The sequence below is a fragment of the Schistocerca gregaria genome, chromosome 2 (genome assembly GCF_023897955.1).
Source record: "Schistocerca gregaria isolate iqSchGreg1 chromosome 2, iqSchGreg1.2, whole genome shotgun sequence".
Taxonomy (NCBI): domain Eukaryota; kingdom Metazoa; phylum Arthropoda; class Insecta; order Orthoptera; family Acrididae; genus Schistocerca; species Schistocerca gregaria.
In genome coordinates, this window is record NC_064921.1 from 140007800 (window position 1) to 140026699 (window position 18900).

At 46.9% G+C, this 18900-nt stretch overlaps 1 protein-coding gene across 1 annotated transcript in view; it reads left to right on the forward strand.

Moving 5' to 3' along the window:
• Window positions 1–18900, forward strand: part of LOC126336521 (glypican-5-like) — a 1532390-nt gene that overhangs the window by 949062 nt on the left and 564428 nt on the right. The window contains exons 3-4 of the mRNA XM_050000310.1: window positions 10454–10912; window positions 18224–18531. Of these exons, the coding sequence (XP_049856267.1) occupies window positions 10454–10912; window positions 18224–18531 (767 nt within the window). The remainder of the gene's footprint in view (window positions 1–10453; window positions 10913–18223; window positions 18532–18900) is intronic.

The following is an 18900-nucleotide window of genomic DNA, read 5'->3' on the forward strand; positions in this document are numbered from 1 at the left end:
CATTTCATTTCAGTTGAATTTCCCAAGCCTAAATTAACGCTTTCTGAAATGTACGTCATTTTGTCCACTTTCTCAGTTTCACAATCACAAAAAAGAATGTTGTGCTCATTTTTATAACCATAAATTTTGCTTTGGTGCATTGATATTTTAAGTATAAGATTCGCTAAATTCCCTTACTTCGTTTCATAGTTCTTGAAAGCTTTCCAACGACTCTGCAAACACGTTGATGGTTAAGTCATCATCCTCAAGAGACCCTTGATACACCCTCTTAAACCCTATTACGATCACTGCTTCCAAACAAAGACTGAAAAACACTTTCAATGATGAATTTGTTCGTTCAGCTTTGATCTATTCTAAATGTCAAAATATTTTTTATTATTCTCACTTATTTATCAACAACACCGATTTTGATTGTTGTACCATACCGATAGTCCTGATGTTGACAATTTGTAGATTCTGAGTTGTTGGATGAAGCAGCGATAACAAGACTTCCCAAACAGATGTAAAATAAATCAGCACAAGAGAAAGATACATTACGATTAGTCAAGCTCTTGCGACACTTACTCTAAAGTAGCCCCGTATGAGATCATTGCCAAGGTTGTGACTGGTTGTAACCAATCTACAGTTCACGTGGTATGTAACAGGTTGACAGATGCATCTCACTCACATGATACAATATTGCATATTTTCGTCACTTACTGTCATCGCACAACAACCTTTGTCACAGAAGGCAGCACCTGGTCACCCGTTTGGTGGTCGCTCACTTTTGCCACTACGTTGATCATTGCGTAGAAAGGGGCTAGACGAAAGTGATATATTAACTAACGATCAGGACGCCAAGGAAGGTATTTATTGAGCACGACAACGACCCAGATAAAGTGACGACATTCACACGAGTGACTGAGAAGATCACAGAAAATTATACAGTATTGCTGGAGAAAATATGAATACTCCTGTGTATACCAACCTGCATTGCTCACGGAGGTGTGTCCGCACCTAAGACGTCTACATCTTATGAATATCAGACAGTTTGTGTGTGCTTCATATATGTAGCTTGCTTAAAAGGACAAGGGAAATGATGTTGAAGGCAGTGTTATAGAAAGCGACAAGAATGTAAATGAAGATGGAATGGGAGAACAGTTTGAAAGAACACTTTCAGACCCGAGACGAAACAAGTCCCTGGACTAGACAGCATTCCACTCAAATTTATTGGGATTCTTGCGAGAGGTAGCCATGACAAAACCCTTCCATCTGATGTGCAGTGTGTATGAGAAAAGCGAAATATCCTCAGACTCAGAGTAATAATTCCTGTTCCAAAGAAGGCAGGCGCTGACTCGTGGCAACATTACCAAACCATCAGTTTACTTAAGTTGCAAAATACCGACACAAATTATTTAGAAGCGAACGAAAGAAGCTAATTGAAGCTGACCTCGTAGAAGATCAATTACGGTTCAGGAGAAATGTGGGAATACGCAAGTTGTGTTAGAACATAGGTTAGGTAAAGGCAAACCACCGTTTGTAGCGTTTTTAGTCTTTAGAAAGCTTTTTACGATCTTGACTAGAATACACTCTTTTATGTTCTGAATGTAGCAGAGATTAAAGGCAGGGAGCAGAACGTTACTGTATTTACAACTTATTCAGAAATCTCACTGCTGTGACAATAGACAAAGGATATGAACAGAAGTAGTGGTTAAGAAGAGAGGAATACAGAGTTGTAGCCTATTCCCGATGTAATTCAATCTGTACAAGTGCTAAAAGAAATCAAGGAGAAATTTGGAAACGGAGTTAAAGTGCTAGAAGAAAAAATAAAAAATTCGCGATGTGTCGATGACACTGTAAATTTGTCACAGATTACAGAAACAGTTGAAAGGAATAAATAGTGAATATTATCCATAATGGATGCTGCTGAACTCCGTGACTATTCCTTCATAGGGAGTAGGATAAGATCCGCTACCAGTCACAATTTAATGTGATTTGTATCAGACACGACCAGTTAAAATTTATCTTGTAAAAACCTTTTTTATGCGGAGAACTTTCAACTTCTTAAAAATTACTATATTACAAATAACGTACTAGATTTCTGTGGAAAAATCGCATTCATTTTTCTTAAAGCCTTTTTTTGAGGAAACGGAGACTTCCTTATCTTAAGACTCTACAGTCGTCGCCCATGCAGTAAGAGGTAATGTTGTACCGCTATAAAATAATACTTTCATTCTTAAATATCAGATGTCTACAGTCACTGTAAATACCCTTGTGATGTCACAATACTGAATTGGTTAATGAATTTATATTTTATAGCCAGACGTACCGGAAAACTGCGCTCACATTGTTTGAAGGCAAAGCGATTTATTACTCGCCGCACCGTGTTACTCAAGTATTTTACTGTCAACAAGTCGTACCTGCAAATCTGACTTAACAAATTCCGATCGAATATTCGTTCAAATATTTTCTGTCGCCTCTTTCGTGGAAGCCACCAGAGGCATTTTATCGTCAATGAGCACTCAAAGGGCTAGAAGGGCCTGATGCAACGAATGAGTATAATTGGCGTTGCATATAAATCGTAAGCACTTGGTACTGAGTATTCTACAAAAATTTAACCTATTATCAGGTGTGTCATATTACTAAACAGATTGTGCCATTGGATTTTTAATGTCCCTTTCTGGAAGCAGTCTTATATTCATGCGCAGTGTGTAATTTTTTTTCATACCTGTCTCCCTTTTTGCTGTCCCAAGGGAAGATATGTTACACGGCTTCGGGCTTGTGCCCATCTTCAGATGGTTATACATTTATTTTATGTTTCGATTTCAGTGTTGGCGTTCACTGTTTAAATAACAGGAACAATGGGAAGTGGCGAAGTGACATGTGTTGAAAATATTAGTGTTTGTATATAAAACTGGAGTATCCAAATCGTAATAGTATGTATGTCATTTTCTTAGTAAAAAATAAAATAAAATAAAAAATAAAGAAAATAAAATAAAAAGGTGACAAGGGTGCGATTAAAATTTGGATACTCCAGCTACATGTAAGTACATTAATATTTTCAAAACATTTCACTTCGCCACAGCCCATTGTTTCACTTGACTGACTGACTCAAGAACTTGTAATTTGCCTTATGTTTAAACACTGAACACCGACACTGAATATGGAAACATAAAATGAATGTGTAATCATATGAAAGCAGACAAAAGCCCGAAACCTGTCGTCTCTTAAATAAATCGCCTTCTGTTATGAGTGGCAGCGGATCTTATTCTACACAATGCGTAGTGTCTTGAAAAGAGCTTTAAGATCAAGGTCAACACAATTAAAACATGGGTAATGGAATGTAGTCAAAGTCAATCAGGTGCTTCCGAGCGAATTAGATCAGGAAATGAGACACTAAAAGTTAGAGAGGCTTTTTGCTGTTTGGGCAGCAAAGTAACTGATGTTGGCAGAAGCAGAGAGGATATGAAGGTAGACGAACAGAGGGAATTCCGTGATTTCCCTAAATCGCTCCATTTAAATGTCAGCATGATTCCTTTCAAAGGGCATTGCCATTTCCCCTCTCCGTCTTTGAAAAACTCCCATCTTTTGCCCCTTCTCTAGTGACCTCATTGTCGACGGGACGTTAAAATCGATTCTTCCTTCATATTAGAATGTAGACTGTCTATAGCAAGTAAAACATTTTTGAAAAAGAATAATTTGTTAACGTCCAATACAAATACATAAGGAAATTTTTTAGGGAAGTGAAACATGGACGATAAGAGTTCAGACAATAAGAAGCTTTTCAGCCATGGCGCTACTGGAGAATGCTGATGATTAGATGTGTAGTTCACGTAAATAATGAGGAGGTAGTGAACTGAATTGGAGTAAAAGTAAATTTTGGCACCAATAACTAAGAGAAGGGATCGTTTGATACAACACAATCTGAGGCATCAATGGATGGTGAATTTGGTGATGGAGGGAAGTGCGGGGACGTTGGGGGAGGGGGCGGGGTAGAAATTGTAGAGGGAGGCAAAGGGAAGAATAGCGTAAGAAGGTTCAAATGGACGTAGGATGCGGTAGTTAAGCGGAGATGAAGAGGCACTTGGTAGACAAGCATTGAGAGTTGCGTCAGACCAGCCTTCGGACTGAAGAACACAATAACTTCGGCTACGGAAACTATGAGACAGCAACACTCCCTCGTAAGGTGATGGGACGAGTCTTTTGCTGTGGCCTCACATTAACCAACTGGAGACAAGGAAAAGTGTTGTTACCTTATAAGGTAATATCACGTGTCATACCACGCTGTAAGTGTGTGAAATGAAATTTTTTCCGTGCAACCGCACAACTATGGAAATAGAAAGGGAACAAACGGAAAAGTAATGGTAGCATGGATAAATGTTGGAGAGATTAAATCAAATAAACAAGTTAATGACGACAGAGTAAGCAGGACAAACAAGTGTGTTACGTCACTAGTGCACTCACAGAGGATAATACACGCTTAATGGAAATGACGCGGGTATTTTTGAAAAAGAAAAACATTTTAAAGGAAATGGAAAAGAGTTTCACGTTTGACTGACCTCTATGCTGGGATCATTCTGAGTCGCCTTTCCTTTAATGTCCCCATTACAAGGGACTGAAGCATCGTATGATGAGAATTAATGAAAGGGCGGCTCATAAGATACTAGAGTATAAGGATCTTAGCCTACAGGTTAGTTGAATGTGTAATATTATTGTTGACGCAGAATGAACTATCTGGGAAGGAAATTGCAGTGTGTACATTAAATCTGAAGCCTGCTAGGGATACTGAACTTTGTAACACAGGCTACAGCACGCCGCTTCCGCCCTAGGCAGTTCTCGCTCATTAGGTCCTACCGCCGCCACTGTTAGATGATGTTTCTTATCGATTTATTTGTGTATTATATGTACCCAATAAGTCTTTAATTTTTCGATGTAGCCGGCCAGGGTGGCCGAGCGGTTCTAGGCGCGCAGTCCGGAAGTAAGTGAAGTCAAATATAAGGGACTGTCAAATATAAACGAGACCGATGGGAAAAAGTAAGTAAACTGTTCATTATTTCACAAGTAATCACCGTAACTGTTAATACATTAATGCCATTGGCAGACAAGCCGGTCAGTGCCTTCATGGAAAGAATTTGCGGTTATAATCAGGTGATCAAAAAGTCAGTATAAATTTAAAAACTGAAAAATCACGGAATAATGTAGATAGAGAGGTACAAATTGCCGCACATGCTTGGAATGACATGGCGTTTTATTAGAACCAAAAAATACAAAAGTTCAAAAAATGTCCGACAGATGGCGCTTCATCGGATCAGAATAGCAATAATTAGCATAACAAAGTAAGACAAAGCAAAGATGATGTTCTTCACAGGAAATGCTCAATATGTCCACCATCATTCCTCAACAATAGCTGTAGTCGAGGAATAATCCCAAAGCCAATAATCGCACGGACTGAGGTCGGGGGATCTGGGAGGCCAAGCATGACGAAAGTGGCGGCTGAGCACAGGATCACCACCAAACGACGAGCGCAAGAGATCTTTCACGCGTCTATCAATACTTCGTTGTTGTTTTTTTTTTTTGCTCTAATAAAACCCCATGTTATTCCAAGCACGTGTGTCAGTTTTTACGTCGCCATCTACATTATTCCGTGGTTTATTAAGTTTTCAAATTTATACTGATTTTTTTGATCAGCATGTGTGTGTGTGTGTGTGTGTGTGTGTGTGTGTGTCTATGCACAAAACATTGTCTCCAAACGAAACGTACATCTTAAACAGCTTGCCTGCTCTATTTGAAGTATAGGGCTAGTTGGCTGTGAATGTTACACTCCCAACACTTCAGAACTGCAACTGTGGGTTTGACCCAGCATGAGTGACACCGATTACATTGAAAGGTAATGAAAATGCCATATACCGTTTGCCTTCTGAGACTGCGCATTGGGAGTGGGGTACTTCAGACTACCGCACAATCAACATTCAGCTTTCACGTGATTTCCCTAAGCTACTTAAGGCAAATGTCACAATGTTTTTTTGAGAAGGATACGTGCGATTTCCTACCCCACCCTTCTCCAATCAATCTTGTACTCAGTCTCTGATAACCTCATCGTTGACGGGATGTTGAACCCGAAGTGTCTCTTTCTACCCACTGCCGACATGGGTGAGGAAGCAGCTGCGCTGCGAGCCTCCGGAGCGACCTCTGCACCGTCCCAGCTGGCTCGCCGCTCCACATACGCCCGACACTTGTCCTGGCGGCCGAACGTTTGTTACAATCACCGTGGCGGCAGCGTCAACAACAGCAGCCGCAGCTGTTGAGGGCGTTTTCCGCCTGAGTGGAGGTCCCGTGGGCGGCGCTGACACCATTAATCAGGCGTGACGGCTGCCCCGCGCCGCCCCTAACAAGTGGGGTCGCCTGCTCTGCTCTCGTGCCTTCCACCACACACCCTGTCGGCCGTCGCTGTGATGGGCCGCAGTGGACAGTCGGCCAGAAGAAACTCTCGCCGTGTGCGGGCGGGCGTTATCCTTCTGTGATGTAAGCCCTCGATGGAACGCTATGAACGGGAACAAAACTAGGCGTGTAGAGAGTATCAAACAATGGAAAAGAAACCAAAAAAAAAATGGTTCAAATGGCTCTGAGCACTTTGGGACTTAACATCTTAGGTCATCAGTCCCCTAGAACTTAGAACTACTTAAACCTATCTATCTTAAGGACATCAAACACATCCATGCCCGAGGCAGGAAATGAACCTGCAACCATAGCGGTCGCGCGGTTCCAGACTGATGGAAGATCCAGGATGGAATGTAACAATACCAGAGAAGGAAAGTTGCTACTCACCATTTAGCCGAGATGCTGAGTCGCGATAGGCACAACAAAAAGATTCACACAATTATAGCTTTCGTCCATTAAGGCCTTTGTCAGCAGGAGACACACATACACACACGCACATACACCCACTCACGTAAATGCAACTTGCACACATATCTGAGGTCTCAGAGAACTGAAACCACACTGTGAGCAGCAGCACCAGTGCATGATGGGAGAGGCAACTGCGTGGGGGTAAGGAGGAGGCTGGGGCGGGGAGCGGGAGGGTTAGTATGGTGGGGATGGTGGACAGGGAAATGTTGCAGTTCAGACAGAGGGCAGGAGAGAAGGTATCGTCAATTTAGGCGTGATAGAAAACGCGTATAACTTTGTGGAAATTAAAGACGTTAAATCTACATCAGCACTCCATAAGCCACTTTGGCTGTGTAGAGGAGGGCACTTCCCGTACTACTCCCCCTTCACCCTTTTTCTGTTCAACTCACAGAGGGTGCACAACAATAACTACTGTCGGTAAGTCTGTGTAAGAGCTAGAATTCTTCTAATTTTACCTTCAGGATCTTTCCATGAGAAACTCGCAAGATAAAGCAATATATTAGTTGATATCTCCAGTAATGGAAACTCTCAGACTTTTAACAGTAAACCGCAGCGAGATGCACAGCGCCTATCGAGTGTCGTGTACCACTGGAATTGGGTGGTTATTCCCATGACCCTATCGCCTTTGCTAATTGAATCGTGATGAAACGCGCCGTTTTCCCTAGGGTCTTCTCTATATTTTCTATCAGTTCGTAGTGTTACGAATCCAGAAATGGAAACCTCTTGGATCGGTCGAACGTGGGTTTTACAGGAGGAGGACGAGATTAGTGTTAAACGCTCCGACGCCATTAGAGACGAAGCACAAGCTCGGATTAAGAAAGGATGGAGAAGGAAAGCGGCCGTGCCTTTTCGAAGGAACCATCCCGGCATTTGCCTTAAGCGATTTAGGGAAATCACGGAAAAGGTCAATCAGGATGGCCCGAAGCGACTTTGAACCGTTGTTTTCCCGAATACGAGTCCAGTGTGCAAAACGCTGTAGGTTTCTAAGCTATCTCCTTTGTTGGTGGACTGCAGAACCGAAGGATCTTTCCAATGAATTTCAGTCTAGCATATTCCTGTCGAACAATTAGTTTTATGTGGTCATTCACTTTTAAATCCCTCTGTATCCAAGGTATTATCGCGAAGTATGGGAGATAGTGTCACAAACATGATACGTGAATTGGAGTGGCAATCATTAAAACAAAGGCGTTTTTCGTTGCGACGGGATCTTCTCACGAAATTTCAATCACCAGTTTTCTCCTCCGACTGCGAAAACATTCTGTTGCCACCCACCTACATAGGGAGAAATGATCATCACGATAAAATAAGAGAAATCAGGGCTCGCACAGAAAAATTTAAGTGCTCCTTTTTCCCACGTACCGTTCGAGATTGGAACGGTAGAGAGACAGCTTGAAGGTGGTTCATTGAACCCTCTGCCAGGCACTTTATTGTGAATAGCAGAGTAATCACGTAGATGTAGAATTAAATGTAGATATCCTACACGTTTAACATATGTGACTGATTAGAATGATGGTTCTGTGTTCGTGTAACATACAATAACAGTTCTAGCTATATGCAAGACGTTACATTTGTTCATTTTAAGTATCACTTGCTAATCCTTGTAAACGGCAGTGATCTTCTAAAGGTTCTCAGCATTTCGCTACGATTTTCTGGCATTGCGACTTAGCTATAAACTTTATCATCAACGAACAGCGCCCTGGGAATTCGGAGGCTATGAATGAGGTCATTTAACTATACCACGAACAGTAACGGTGCTACAACGCTCTTTGTGGTTACCCCCCAATCTATGTTTTAAGATATCTCTCCACTAAAAATAATAGGATCTATTTCCTAAGCACACTTCAATCCAATCACAAAGCTTTATTTTTCTTTCCGTTATTTGCATTTATCCAATATAGACATCTACTATATTTAAATAATATCATTCTTAATGACTATCCTACTGTGCACTTTGCTAACTGCCTTTTACAAAAAGAATGAGTGTCTGAATAAATGTTTCAAACATGACGAAACTGGAAACTACTTACAACATACCATTAATTTAAAAAACAGATAACTTCTTACAGAGATCTATACGTTCAGTGCACAGTACTTCTAGACAGATCACACATAGTTACGTGGTTGAACAGCATAATCAATACTTGTTCATCCTTTTAGCTCGACAGCGACACTGAAGCCGATGTTGGAAGGCGTTAGCGAAAGCTCTGATGAATGATTGTTGTTCTGCCTTCAGTCTGGTACACAAATAGTACAAGGATCACGCTTCCTTCTTCACAGCATAAATCGGGTGACAGAGATTCCTTTAATCCTGTTCGGAACTGGTAGGTCGCAAATTTGCCACGATTTAAGGCATACGCGTAGCCGTTCTTATGAATCGTCTGCTTCTATTCCAAAGAGTCAACCAAGGAACTAGGTTGCAGCCCGCCGTAATACACCCCTTTTGAGGTCTTGATGCAGGCCTGTAGCGTCTGTCAGTCGTTTCTCATTTTTTCATTGATTAAATTCAGCATTTATTAGTACGGAAGTCCATCAGTTAAGAATCCGCCTACGTTCATTGCTCACTTCGCTAAGTTGTCTGTTGCACTGAACGTTGCGACAGTGCCCTGGTGTACCAAAAATTGTCGCTGCTCGTGATTGCTTGTTTTTAGCAACTTCCGACTTACGCGAGCAGCAGTGTCGCGATACGATAAACCGCAATCGCGATAGGCTACAATCCGACCTTTATCAAAGTCGGAAACGCGATGATACGCATCTCTGCTCCTTACACGAGGCACCACAACAACGTTTCACCAGAGAACGCCGGTCAGCTGCTGTTTGTGTATGAGAAATCGGTTGGAAACATTCCTCATGTCAGCACGTTGTAGGTGTCGCCACTGGGGCCAACCTTGTATGAATGCTCTTAAAAGCTAATCATTTGCATATCACAGCATCTTCATCCTGTCGGCTAAATTTCGCCTCTGTAGCACGTCATCTTTGTGGTCTAACAATTTTAATGGCCAGTAGTGAAGTTGCCGCTTCTTCACTGAGCGGCGACCTTTTCTTGCTGTCACACTTTACCACACCACCTAGCCTCGGTATTGCGCAGAATTTGGTTAACTAGCAGATATGCATGCCCTCTGTCGTGGATGGAATGCTTGAACAGCACTGGTGCCAACCGCTAGGAGGGATCGGAAATGAACTGTGCCGTGATTTGCTAATTCAGGGCAAGTTGTTTATAATTAACACTTCCCAACAGGGAAGTGCATCCAACTCATGGTGTATAAGAAATGTTCAGAAAAAAAATGGTTCAAATGGCTGTGAGCACTATGGAACTGACCATCTGAGGTCATCAGTCCCCCTAGAACTTAGAACTACTTAAACCGAACTAACCTAAGGACATCACACACACCCATGCCCGAGGCAGGAATTGAAACTGCGACCGTATCGGACGCGCGGTTCCAAAGTGTAGCGCCTAGAACCGCTCGGCCACCCCGGCCGGCAGAAATGTTCACAAAAACTGCCTTTTGCTACCACTTGTTCTCCAGTGTAGCCGCCTGTTAACGCGTCCGCGGCCACTGCTCGGTTGCAGAGCACGTGGTGGAGCTGCTGCGGCAGTCGGAGAACAAGACGGCGTCGCTGTTCGAGCAGCAGTACCGGCTGATCTCGAGGCAGGCGCGCGACCCCGTGTCTGCGCTGTACGCGACGCTGGGCGGCCACCTGGAGGCGCCGCTGCAGCCCAGTGCGGGCTCCAGCGCCCCGGGGCCCGCCGCCGACCTGGAGGAGGCCGTCACCGACATGTTCGCCGGCCTCTTCCCGCTCGTCTACCGGCACGCCGTCTCGAAGGCGCGCGACTTCGCCGCCGACTACAAAGCGTGCCTGCGAGAGGCGACGCCCGAGCTGCAGCCGTTCGGCGACGCGCCGCGCCAGCTGGCCAGGTCGGTGCAGCGCGCGCTGGAGGCGGCCAGGGTGCTGCGGCAGGCGCTGCTGCTGGGCGCCGAGGTGCTCAACGCCACCGACTCGCTGCTCACCGGCGAGAACGGCCCGCCAGGTAACTGAGCCACGGTCCAAATCTGACACAACCTAAGTGAACGCAATTTGCTCGTTAATTACCAATACATGAAGAACATATTTTAACTCAAGTTCAGTCTTGATCACAACACTTATGTCTCAATAACATAGTTGACCGGTTTCGGTTATATTATACAGGGTGTTACAAAAAGGTACGGCCAAACTTTCAGGAAACATTCCTCACACACAAATAAAGAAAAGATGTTATGTGGACATGTGTCCGGAACCGCTTAATTTCCATGTTACAGCTCATTTTAGTTTCGTCAGTATGTACTGTACTCCCTCGATTCACCGCCAGTTGGCCCAAATGAAGGAAGGTGATGTTGACTTCGGTGCTTGTGTTGACATGCGACTCATTACTGTACAGTACTGGCAACAAGCACGTCAGTACGTAGCATCAACAGGTTAGTGTTCATCACGAACGTGGTTTTGCAGTCAGTGCAATGTTTACAAATGCGGGGTTGGCAGATGCCCATTTGATGTACGGATTATCACGGGGCAATAGCCGTGGTGCGGTACGTTTGTATCGAGACAGATTTCCAGAACGAAGGTCTCCCGACACGAAGACGTTCGAAGCAATTGATCGGCCTCTTAGGGAGCACGGAACATTCCGACTGGGGAAGACTAGAACGACGAGGACACCTGCAATGGACGAGGCAATTATTAGTGCAGTTGACGATAACCCTAATGTCAGCGTCAGAGAAGTTGCTGCTGTACAAGGTAAAGCTGACCACGTCACTGTATGGAGAGTGCCACGGGAGAACCAGTTGTTTCCGTACCATGTGCAGCGTGTGCAGGCACTATCAGCAGCTGATTGGCCTCCACGGGTACACTTCTGCGAATGGTTCATCCAACAGTGTGTCAATCCTCATTTCACTGCACATGTTCTCTTTACGGATGAGGCTTCATTCCGACGTGAAGAAATTGTAAATTTTCACAATCAACATGTGTGGGCTGACGAGAATACGTACGCAACTGTGCAATCACGTCATCAACACTGATTTTCTGTGAACGTTTGGCCAGGCATTGTTGGTGATGTCTTGATTGGGCCCCACGTTCTTCCACCTACGCTGAATGGAGCACGTTATCATGATTTCATACGGGATACTCTACCTGTGCTGCTAGAACATGTGCCTTTACAAGTACGACACAACATGTGGTTCATGCACGATGGAGCTCCTGCACATTTCAGTCGAAGTGTTCGTACGGTTCTCAACAACAGATTCAATGACCGATGGATCGGTAGAGGAGGACCAATTCCATGGCTTCCACGCTTTCCTGACCTCAACCCTCTCGACTTTCATTGATGGGGGCATTTGAAAGTTCTTGTCTACGCAACCCCGGTACCAAATGTAGAGACTCTTCGTGCTCGTATTATGGACGGCTGTGATACAATACGCCATTCTCCAGGGCTGCATCAGCGCATCAGGGATTCCATGCGACGGAGGGTGGATGCATGTATCCTCGCTAACGGAGGACATTTTGAACATTTCCTGTAACAAAGTGTTTGAAGTCACGCTGGTACGTTCTGTTGCTGTGTGTTTCCATTCCATGATGAATGTGGTTTGAAGAGACGTAATAAAATGAGCTCTAACATGGAAAGTAAGCGTTTCCGGACACATGTCCACATAACATATTTTCTTTCTTTGTGTGTGAGGAATGTTTCCTGAAAGTTTGGGCGTACCTTTTTGTAACACCCTGTAAAACCATCTTCAGACCCATGGCTTCGTTGGAGGATAGTAGGCGGAGCTCTCCTGAGGAGAGCTACGCCTACCATCCTCCAAGGAAGCCATGGGTGTGAAGATGATTATATAATTATAACCGAAACCGGACACCTATGTTATTGAGACATAAGTTTTGTGATCAAGACTGAATTTTAGTTAAAATATAATACTCTGTTGATCACTGTTTCCAAAAATGTTTACCGAAATTGTATATGAATAACAGGTTGATCCTGCCCTCAAAAGTCCAACCTACAATATGAAAATGCAACAACACTAACCTTATCTTCACTAAGAATTAATTACACCACTAAGACACAGAGCACAACCAAAAACACGTAAGAGCAACACAGCCATCAGGCCCACTGTGAATTCAGTCAATAGCCTAACCCACAAATTAATAATAGGACTACATGTTTTGTTGATTGAAAATCTTATTCCCTAAATAACAGCTATGAAGTTAGGTGCAGTATGAATGACATGACAGTACCAACTAAGGGTAAGTTTCTATCCCTAGGCATTATAAACTTGTACAGTAGTACATCAGTAGATGAAACAGTTTAGATAATAAGAAAGAACCTAATGAAAAACAAGATTAACACACCATAAGAAATGCTGTTTGTAAATGTACTTAAATGTAGACTTTGACGGCCGGAAATGTCATGTCCATTATGATTATCCGGGCTGTTATGCCACAGGGGGAGCAGCAGCCCAGGCACAGTGTTACACTGCACTGCTGTGCAACTCGCACAGCATGCCCTGCCATGTGCTTTCATGATGCTGGACTGGCTCAGTTTGCAGCATGACTGCCTCAGACTGCTGTAACTGAACACCACCCCTGTTGTGTTCCATAGGTGCAGCAGCAGCCCAGGCACAGTGCCATACTGTTCTGCTATGCAACTCGTGGTGTATGCCCTGCCATGTGCTGTCATTATGCTGCACTGGCTCAGTTTGCAGCATGACTCCCTCAGTCTGCTGTAACTCAACTGTACTGCTGCTGTGTTGGCACACATGGAGTGGCAGCCCAGGTGCAGTACCATGCAGTGCTGCTGCACAAGTCATGCTGCATGCTCTACCATGTGCTGTCATGATGCTGCACTGGCTCAGTATGCAACATGGCTGCCTCAGTCTGCTGTAACTGAACACCACCCCTACCATGTTGCCACAGGTGGAGCAGCAGCCCAGGCACAGTGTTACACTGCACTGGTGTGCAACTCGTGCTGCATGCCCTGCCATGTGCTGTCATGGTTCTGCACTGGCTCAGTATGCAGCATGGCTGCCTCAGTCTGCTGTAAATGAACTCTGCCACTGCTGTGTTGCCACACGTGGAGTGGTAGCTCAGGTGCAGTGCCACGCAGTGCTACTGCACAAGTCGTGCTGCATGCTCTATGATGTGCTGTCATGCTGCTGCACTGGTTCAGTATGCAACATGGCTGCCTCAGTCTGCTGTAACTGAACACCACCCCTACCATGTTGCCACAGGTGGAGCAGCAGCCCAGCCACAGTGTTACACTGCACTGGTGTGCAACTCGTGCTGCATTCCCTGCCATGTGCTGACATGTTTCTGCACTGGCTCAGTATGCAGCATGGCTGCCTCAGTCTGCTGTAAATGAACTCTGCCACTGCCGTGTTGCCACACGTGGAGTGGTAGCTCAGGTGCAGTGCCATGCAGTGCTACTGCACAAGTCATGCTGCATGCTCTATGATGTGCTGTCATGCTGCTGCACTGGTTCAGTATGCAACATGGCTGCCTCAGTCTGCTGTAACTGAACACCACCCCTACCATGTTGCCACAGGTGGAGCAGCAGCCCAGGCACAGTGTTACACTGCACCGGTGTGCAACTCGTGCTGCATTCCCTGCCATGTGCTGTCATGTTTCTGCACTGGCTCAGTATGCAGCATGGCTGCCTCAGTCTGCTGTAAATGAACTCTGCCACTGCCGTGTTGCCACATGTGGAGTGGTAGCTCAGGTGCAGTGCCACGCAGTGCTACTGCACAAGTCATGCTTCATGCTCTATGATGTGCTGTCATGCTGCTGCACTGGTTCAGTATGCAACATGGCTGCCTCAGTCTGCTGTAACTGAACACCACCCCTACCATGTTGCCACAGGTGGAGCAGCAGCCCAGGCACAGTGTTACACTGCACTGCTGTGCAACTCGTGCTGCATGCCGTGCCATGTGCTGTCATGGTTCTGCACTGGCTCAGTATGCAGCAAGGCTGCCTCAGTCTGCTGTAAATGAACTCTACCACTGCCGTGTTGCCACATGTGGAGTGGCAGCCCAGGTGCAGTGCCACGCAGTGCTACCGCACAAGTCGTGCTGCATGCTCTATGATGTGCTGTCATGATGCTGCACTGGTTCAGTATGCAACATGGCTGCCTCAGTCTGCTGTAACTGAACACCACCCCTACCATGTTGCCACAGGTGGAGCAGCAGCCCAAGCACAGTGTTACACTGCACTGCTGTGCAACTCGTGCTGCATGCCGTGCCATGTGCTGTCATGGTTCTGCACTGGCTCAGTATGCAGCAAGGCTGCCTCAGTCTGCTGTAAATGAACTCTACCACTGCCGTGTTGCCACACGTGGAGTGTCAGCTCAGGTGCAGTGCCATGCAGTGCTACTGCACAAGTCGTGCTGCATGTTCTATGATGTGCTGTCATGATGCTGCACTGGTTCAGTATGCAACATGGCTGCCTCAGTCTGCTGTAACTGAACACCACCCCTACCATGTTGCCACAGGTGGAGCAGCAGCCCAAGCACAGTGTTACACTGCACTGCTGTGCAACTCGTGCTGCATGCCCTGCCATGTGCTGTCATGGTTCTGCACTGGCTCAGTATGCAGCATGGCTGCCTCAGTCTGCTGTAAATGAACTCTACCACTGCCGTGTTGCCACATGTGGAGTGGCAGCCCAGGTGCAGTGCCACGCAGTGCTACCGCACAAGTCGTGCTGCATGCTCTATGATGTGCTGTCATGATGCTGCACTGGTTCAGTATGCAACATGGCTGCCTCAGTCTGCTGTAACTGAACACCACCCCTACCATGTTGCCACAGGTGGAGCAGCAGCCCAGGCACAGTGTTACACTGCACGGCTGTGCAACTCGTGCTGCATGCCCTGCCATGTGCTGTCATGGTTCTGCACTGGCTCAGTATGCAGCATGGCTGCCTCAGTCTGCTGTAAATGAACTCTACCACTGCCGTGTTGCCACATGTGGAGTGGCAGCCCAGGTGCAGTGCCACGCAGTGCTACCGCACAAGTCGTGCTGCATGCTCTATGATGTGCTGTCATGATGCTGCACTGGTTCAGTATGCAACATGGCTGCCTCAGTCTGCTGTAACTGAACACCACCCCTACAATGTTGCCACAGGTGGAGCAGCAGCCCAAGCACAGTGTTACACTGCACTGCTGTGCAACTCGTGCTGCATGCCCTGCCATGTGCTGTCATGGTTCTGCACTGGCTCAGTATGCAGCATGGCTGCCGCAGTCTGCTGTAAATGAACTCTACCACTGCCATGTTGCCACATGTGAGTGGCAGCCCAGGTGCAGTGCCACACAGTGCTACTGCACAAGTCGTGCTGCATGCTCTATGATGTGCTGTCATGATGCTGCACTGGCTCGGTATGCAACATGGCTGTCTCAGTCTGCTGTAACTGAACACCACCCCCTACCGTGTTGCCACAGGTGGAGCAGCAGCCCAGGCACAGTGTTACACTGCACTGCTGTGCAACTCGTGCTGCATGCCCTGCCAACATTGTGCAACTCGTGCTGCATGCCCTGCCATGTGCTGTCATGGTGCTGTACTGGCTCAGTATGCAGCATGGCTGCCTCAGTCTGCTGTAAATGAACTCTACCACTGCCGTGTTGCCACATGTGGAGTGGCAGCCCAGGTGCAGTGCCACGCAGTGCTACCACACAAGTCGTGCTGCATGCTCTATGATGTGCTGTCATGCTGCTGCACTGGTTCAGTATGCAACATGGCTGCCTCAGTCTGCTGTAACTGAACACCACCCCTACCATGTTGCCACAGGTGGAGCAGCAGCCCAGGCACAGTGTTACACTGCACTGGTGTGCAACTCGTGCTGCATTCCCTGCCATGTGCTGACATGTTTCTGCACTGGCTCAGTATGCAGCATGGCTGCCTCAGTCTGCTGTAAATGAACTCTACCACTGCCGTGTTGCCACATGTGGAGTGGCAGCCCAGGTGCAGTGCCACGCAGTGCTACCGTACAAGTCATTCTGCATGCTCTATAATGTGCTGTCATGATGCTGCACTGGTTCAGTATGCAACATGGCTGCCTCAGTCTGCTGTAACTGAACACCACCCCTACCATGTTGCCACAGGTGGAGCAGCAGCCCAAGCACAGTGTTACACTGCACTGCTATGCAACTCGTGCTGCATGCCGTGCCATGTGCTGTCATGGTTCTGCACTGGCTCAGTATGCAGCAAGGCTGCCTCAGTCTGCTGTAAATGAACTCTACCACTGCCGTGTTGCCACACGTGGAGTGTCAGCTCAGGTGCAGTGCCACGCAGTGCTACTGCACAAGTCGTGCTGCATGCTCTATGATGTGCTGTCATGATGCTGCACTGGTTCAGTATGCAACATGGCTGCCTCAGTCTGCTGTAACTGAACACCACCCCTACCATGTTGCCACAGGTGGAGCAGCAGCCCAAGCACAGTGTTACACTGCACTGCTGTGCAACTCGTGCTGCATGCCCTGCCATGTGCTGTCATGGTTCTGCACTGGCTCAGTATGCAGCATGGCTGCCACAGTCTGCAGTAAATGAACTCTACCACTGCCATGTTGCCACATGTGAGTGGCAGCCCAGGTGCAGTGCCACGCAGTGCTACTGCACAAGTCGTGCTGCATGCTCTATGATGTGCTGTCATGATGCTGCACTGGTTCGGTATGCAACATGGCTGTCTCAGTCTGCTGTAACTGAACACCACCCCCTACCGTGTTGCCACAGGTGGAGCAGCAGCCCAGGCACAGTGTTACACTGCACTGCTGTGCAACTCGTGCTGCATGCCCTGCCAACATTGTGCAACTCGTGCTGCATGCCCTGCCATGTGCTGTCATGGTGCTGTACTGGCTCAGTATGCAGCATGGCTGCCTCAGTCTGCTGTAAATGAACTCTACCACTGCCATGTTGCCACATGTGGAGTGGCAGCCCATGCCCTGCCGTGTGCTGTCATGATGGTGCAGTGGTTGAGTTTGCAGCATGGCTGCCTCAGACTGCTGTAGCTGAACACCACTGCTGCCGTGTTGCCACAGGTGGAGCGGCGGCCCGAGCGCAATGCCACACAGTGCTGCTGCGCAAGTCATGCTGCATGCCCTGCCGTGTGCTGTCATGATACTGCACTGGTTGAGTTTGCAGCATGGCTGCCTCAGTCTGCTGTAACTGAACACCACGCCTGCCATGTTGCCACATGCTCAGTGCCACACTGTACTGCTGCGCAAGTCGTGCTGCATGCCCTGCCGTGTGCTGTCATGATGCTGCACTGGTTGAGTGTGCAGCATGGCTGCCTCGGTCTGCTGTAACTGAACTCTACCACTGCCATGTTGTCACAGGTGGAGCGGCGGCCCAGGCGCAGTGCCACGCGGCGCTGCTCCGCATGTCGTACTGCTCGCGCTGCCACGGGCTGCAGCGGCGCGTCCGCCCCTGCGCAGGGCTGTGCCTGAACGTGCTGCGCGGCTGCCTGACGCAGCATGCCGCCGAGCTGGACCTGCCGTGGAACGGATACGTCGAAGCCGCAGAGAGGCTCGTCGTCGCCGTCCAGGGCCACGGCGCTGTCGACGACGTGCTGCGCTCGCTCGACGGACGCGTCACCGAGGCCATCATGATCGCGATGGTGCCCGCGCCCAACCTCGAGGAAAAGGTAAGTGTACAGCCGTCGTTCACAGTACGCGGGCATCCTTCCTCTGATGAACAGCCTGTCATCTGAAATGTAATCGATGACCGTGTTCTGTCCTGTGTCTTTCACCACTTCACCTTCACATTCGAGAACTTCGAAATAGAAAGCGTCTTTATGCACTTCAATACTTTCAGCTTTACAGCTGGTCAGTGTTTACTACCCAGCATTATGTTTCGTTTGTTCTTGTATTCGACATTTTCATCTTCAACGTTCCTGTTCTTGAAGACATCCAAAAGAAAATTCTTAATGGAACATAAACGAAGATTTTCAACGATCCCAAAACATCATCTAGAATTCAGTTCGCCATGAACACTTCGTAATAAAAACACTATC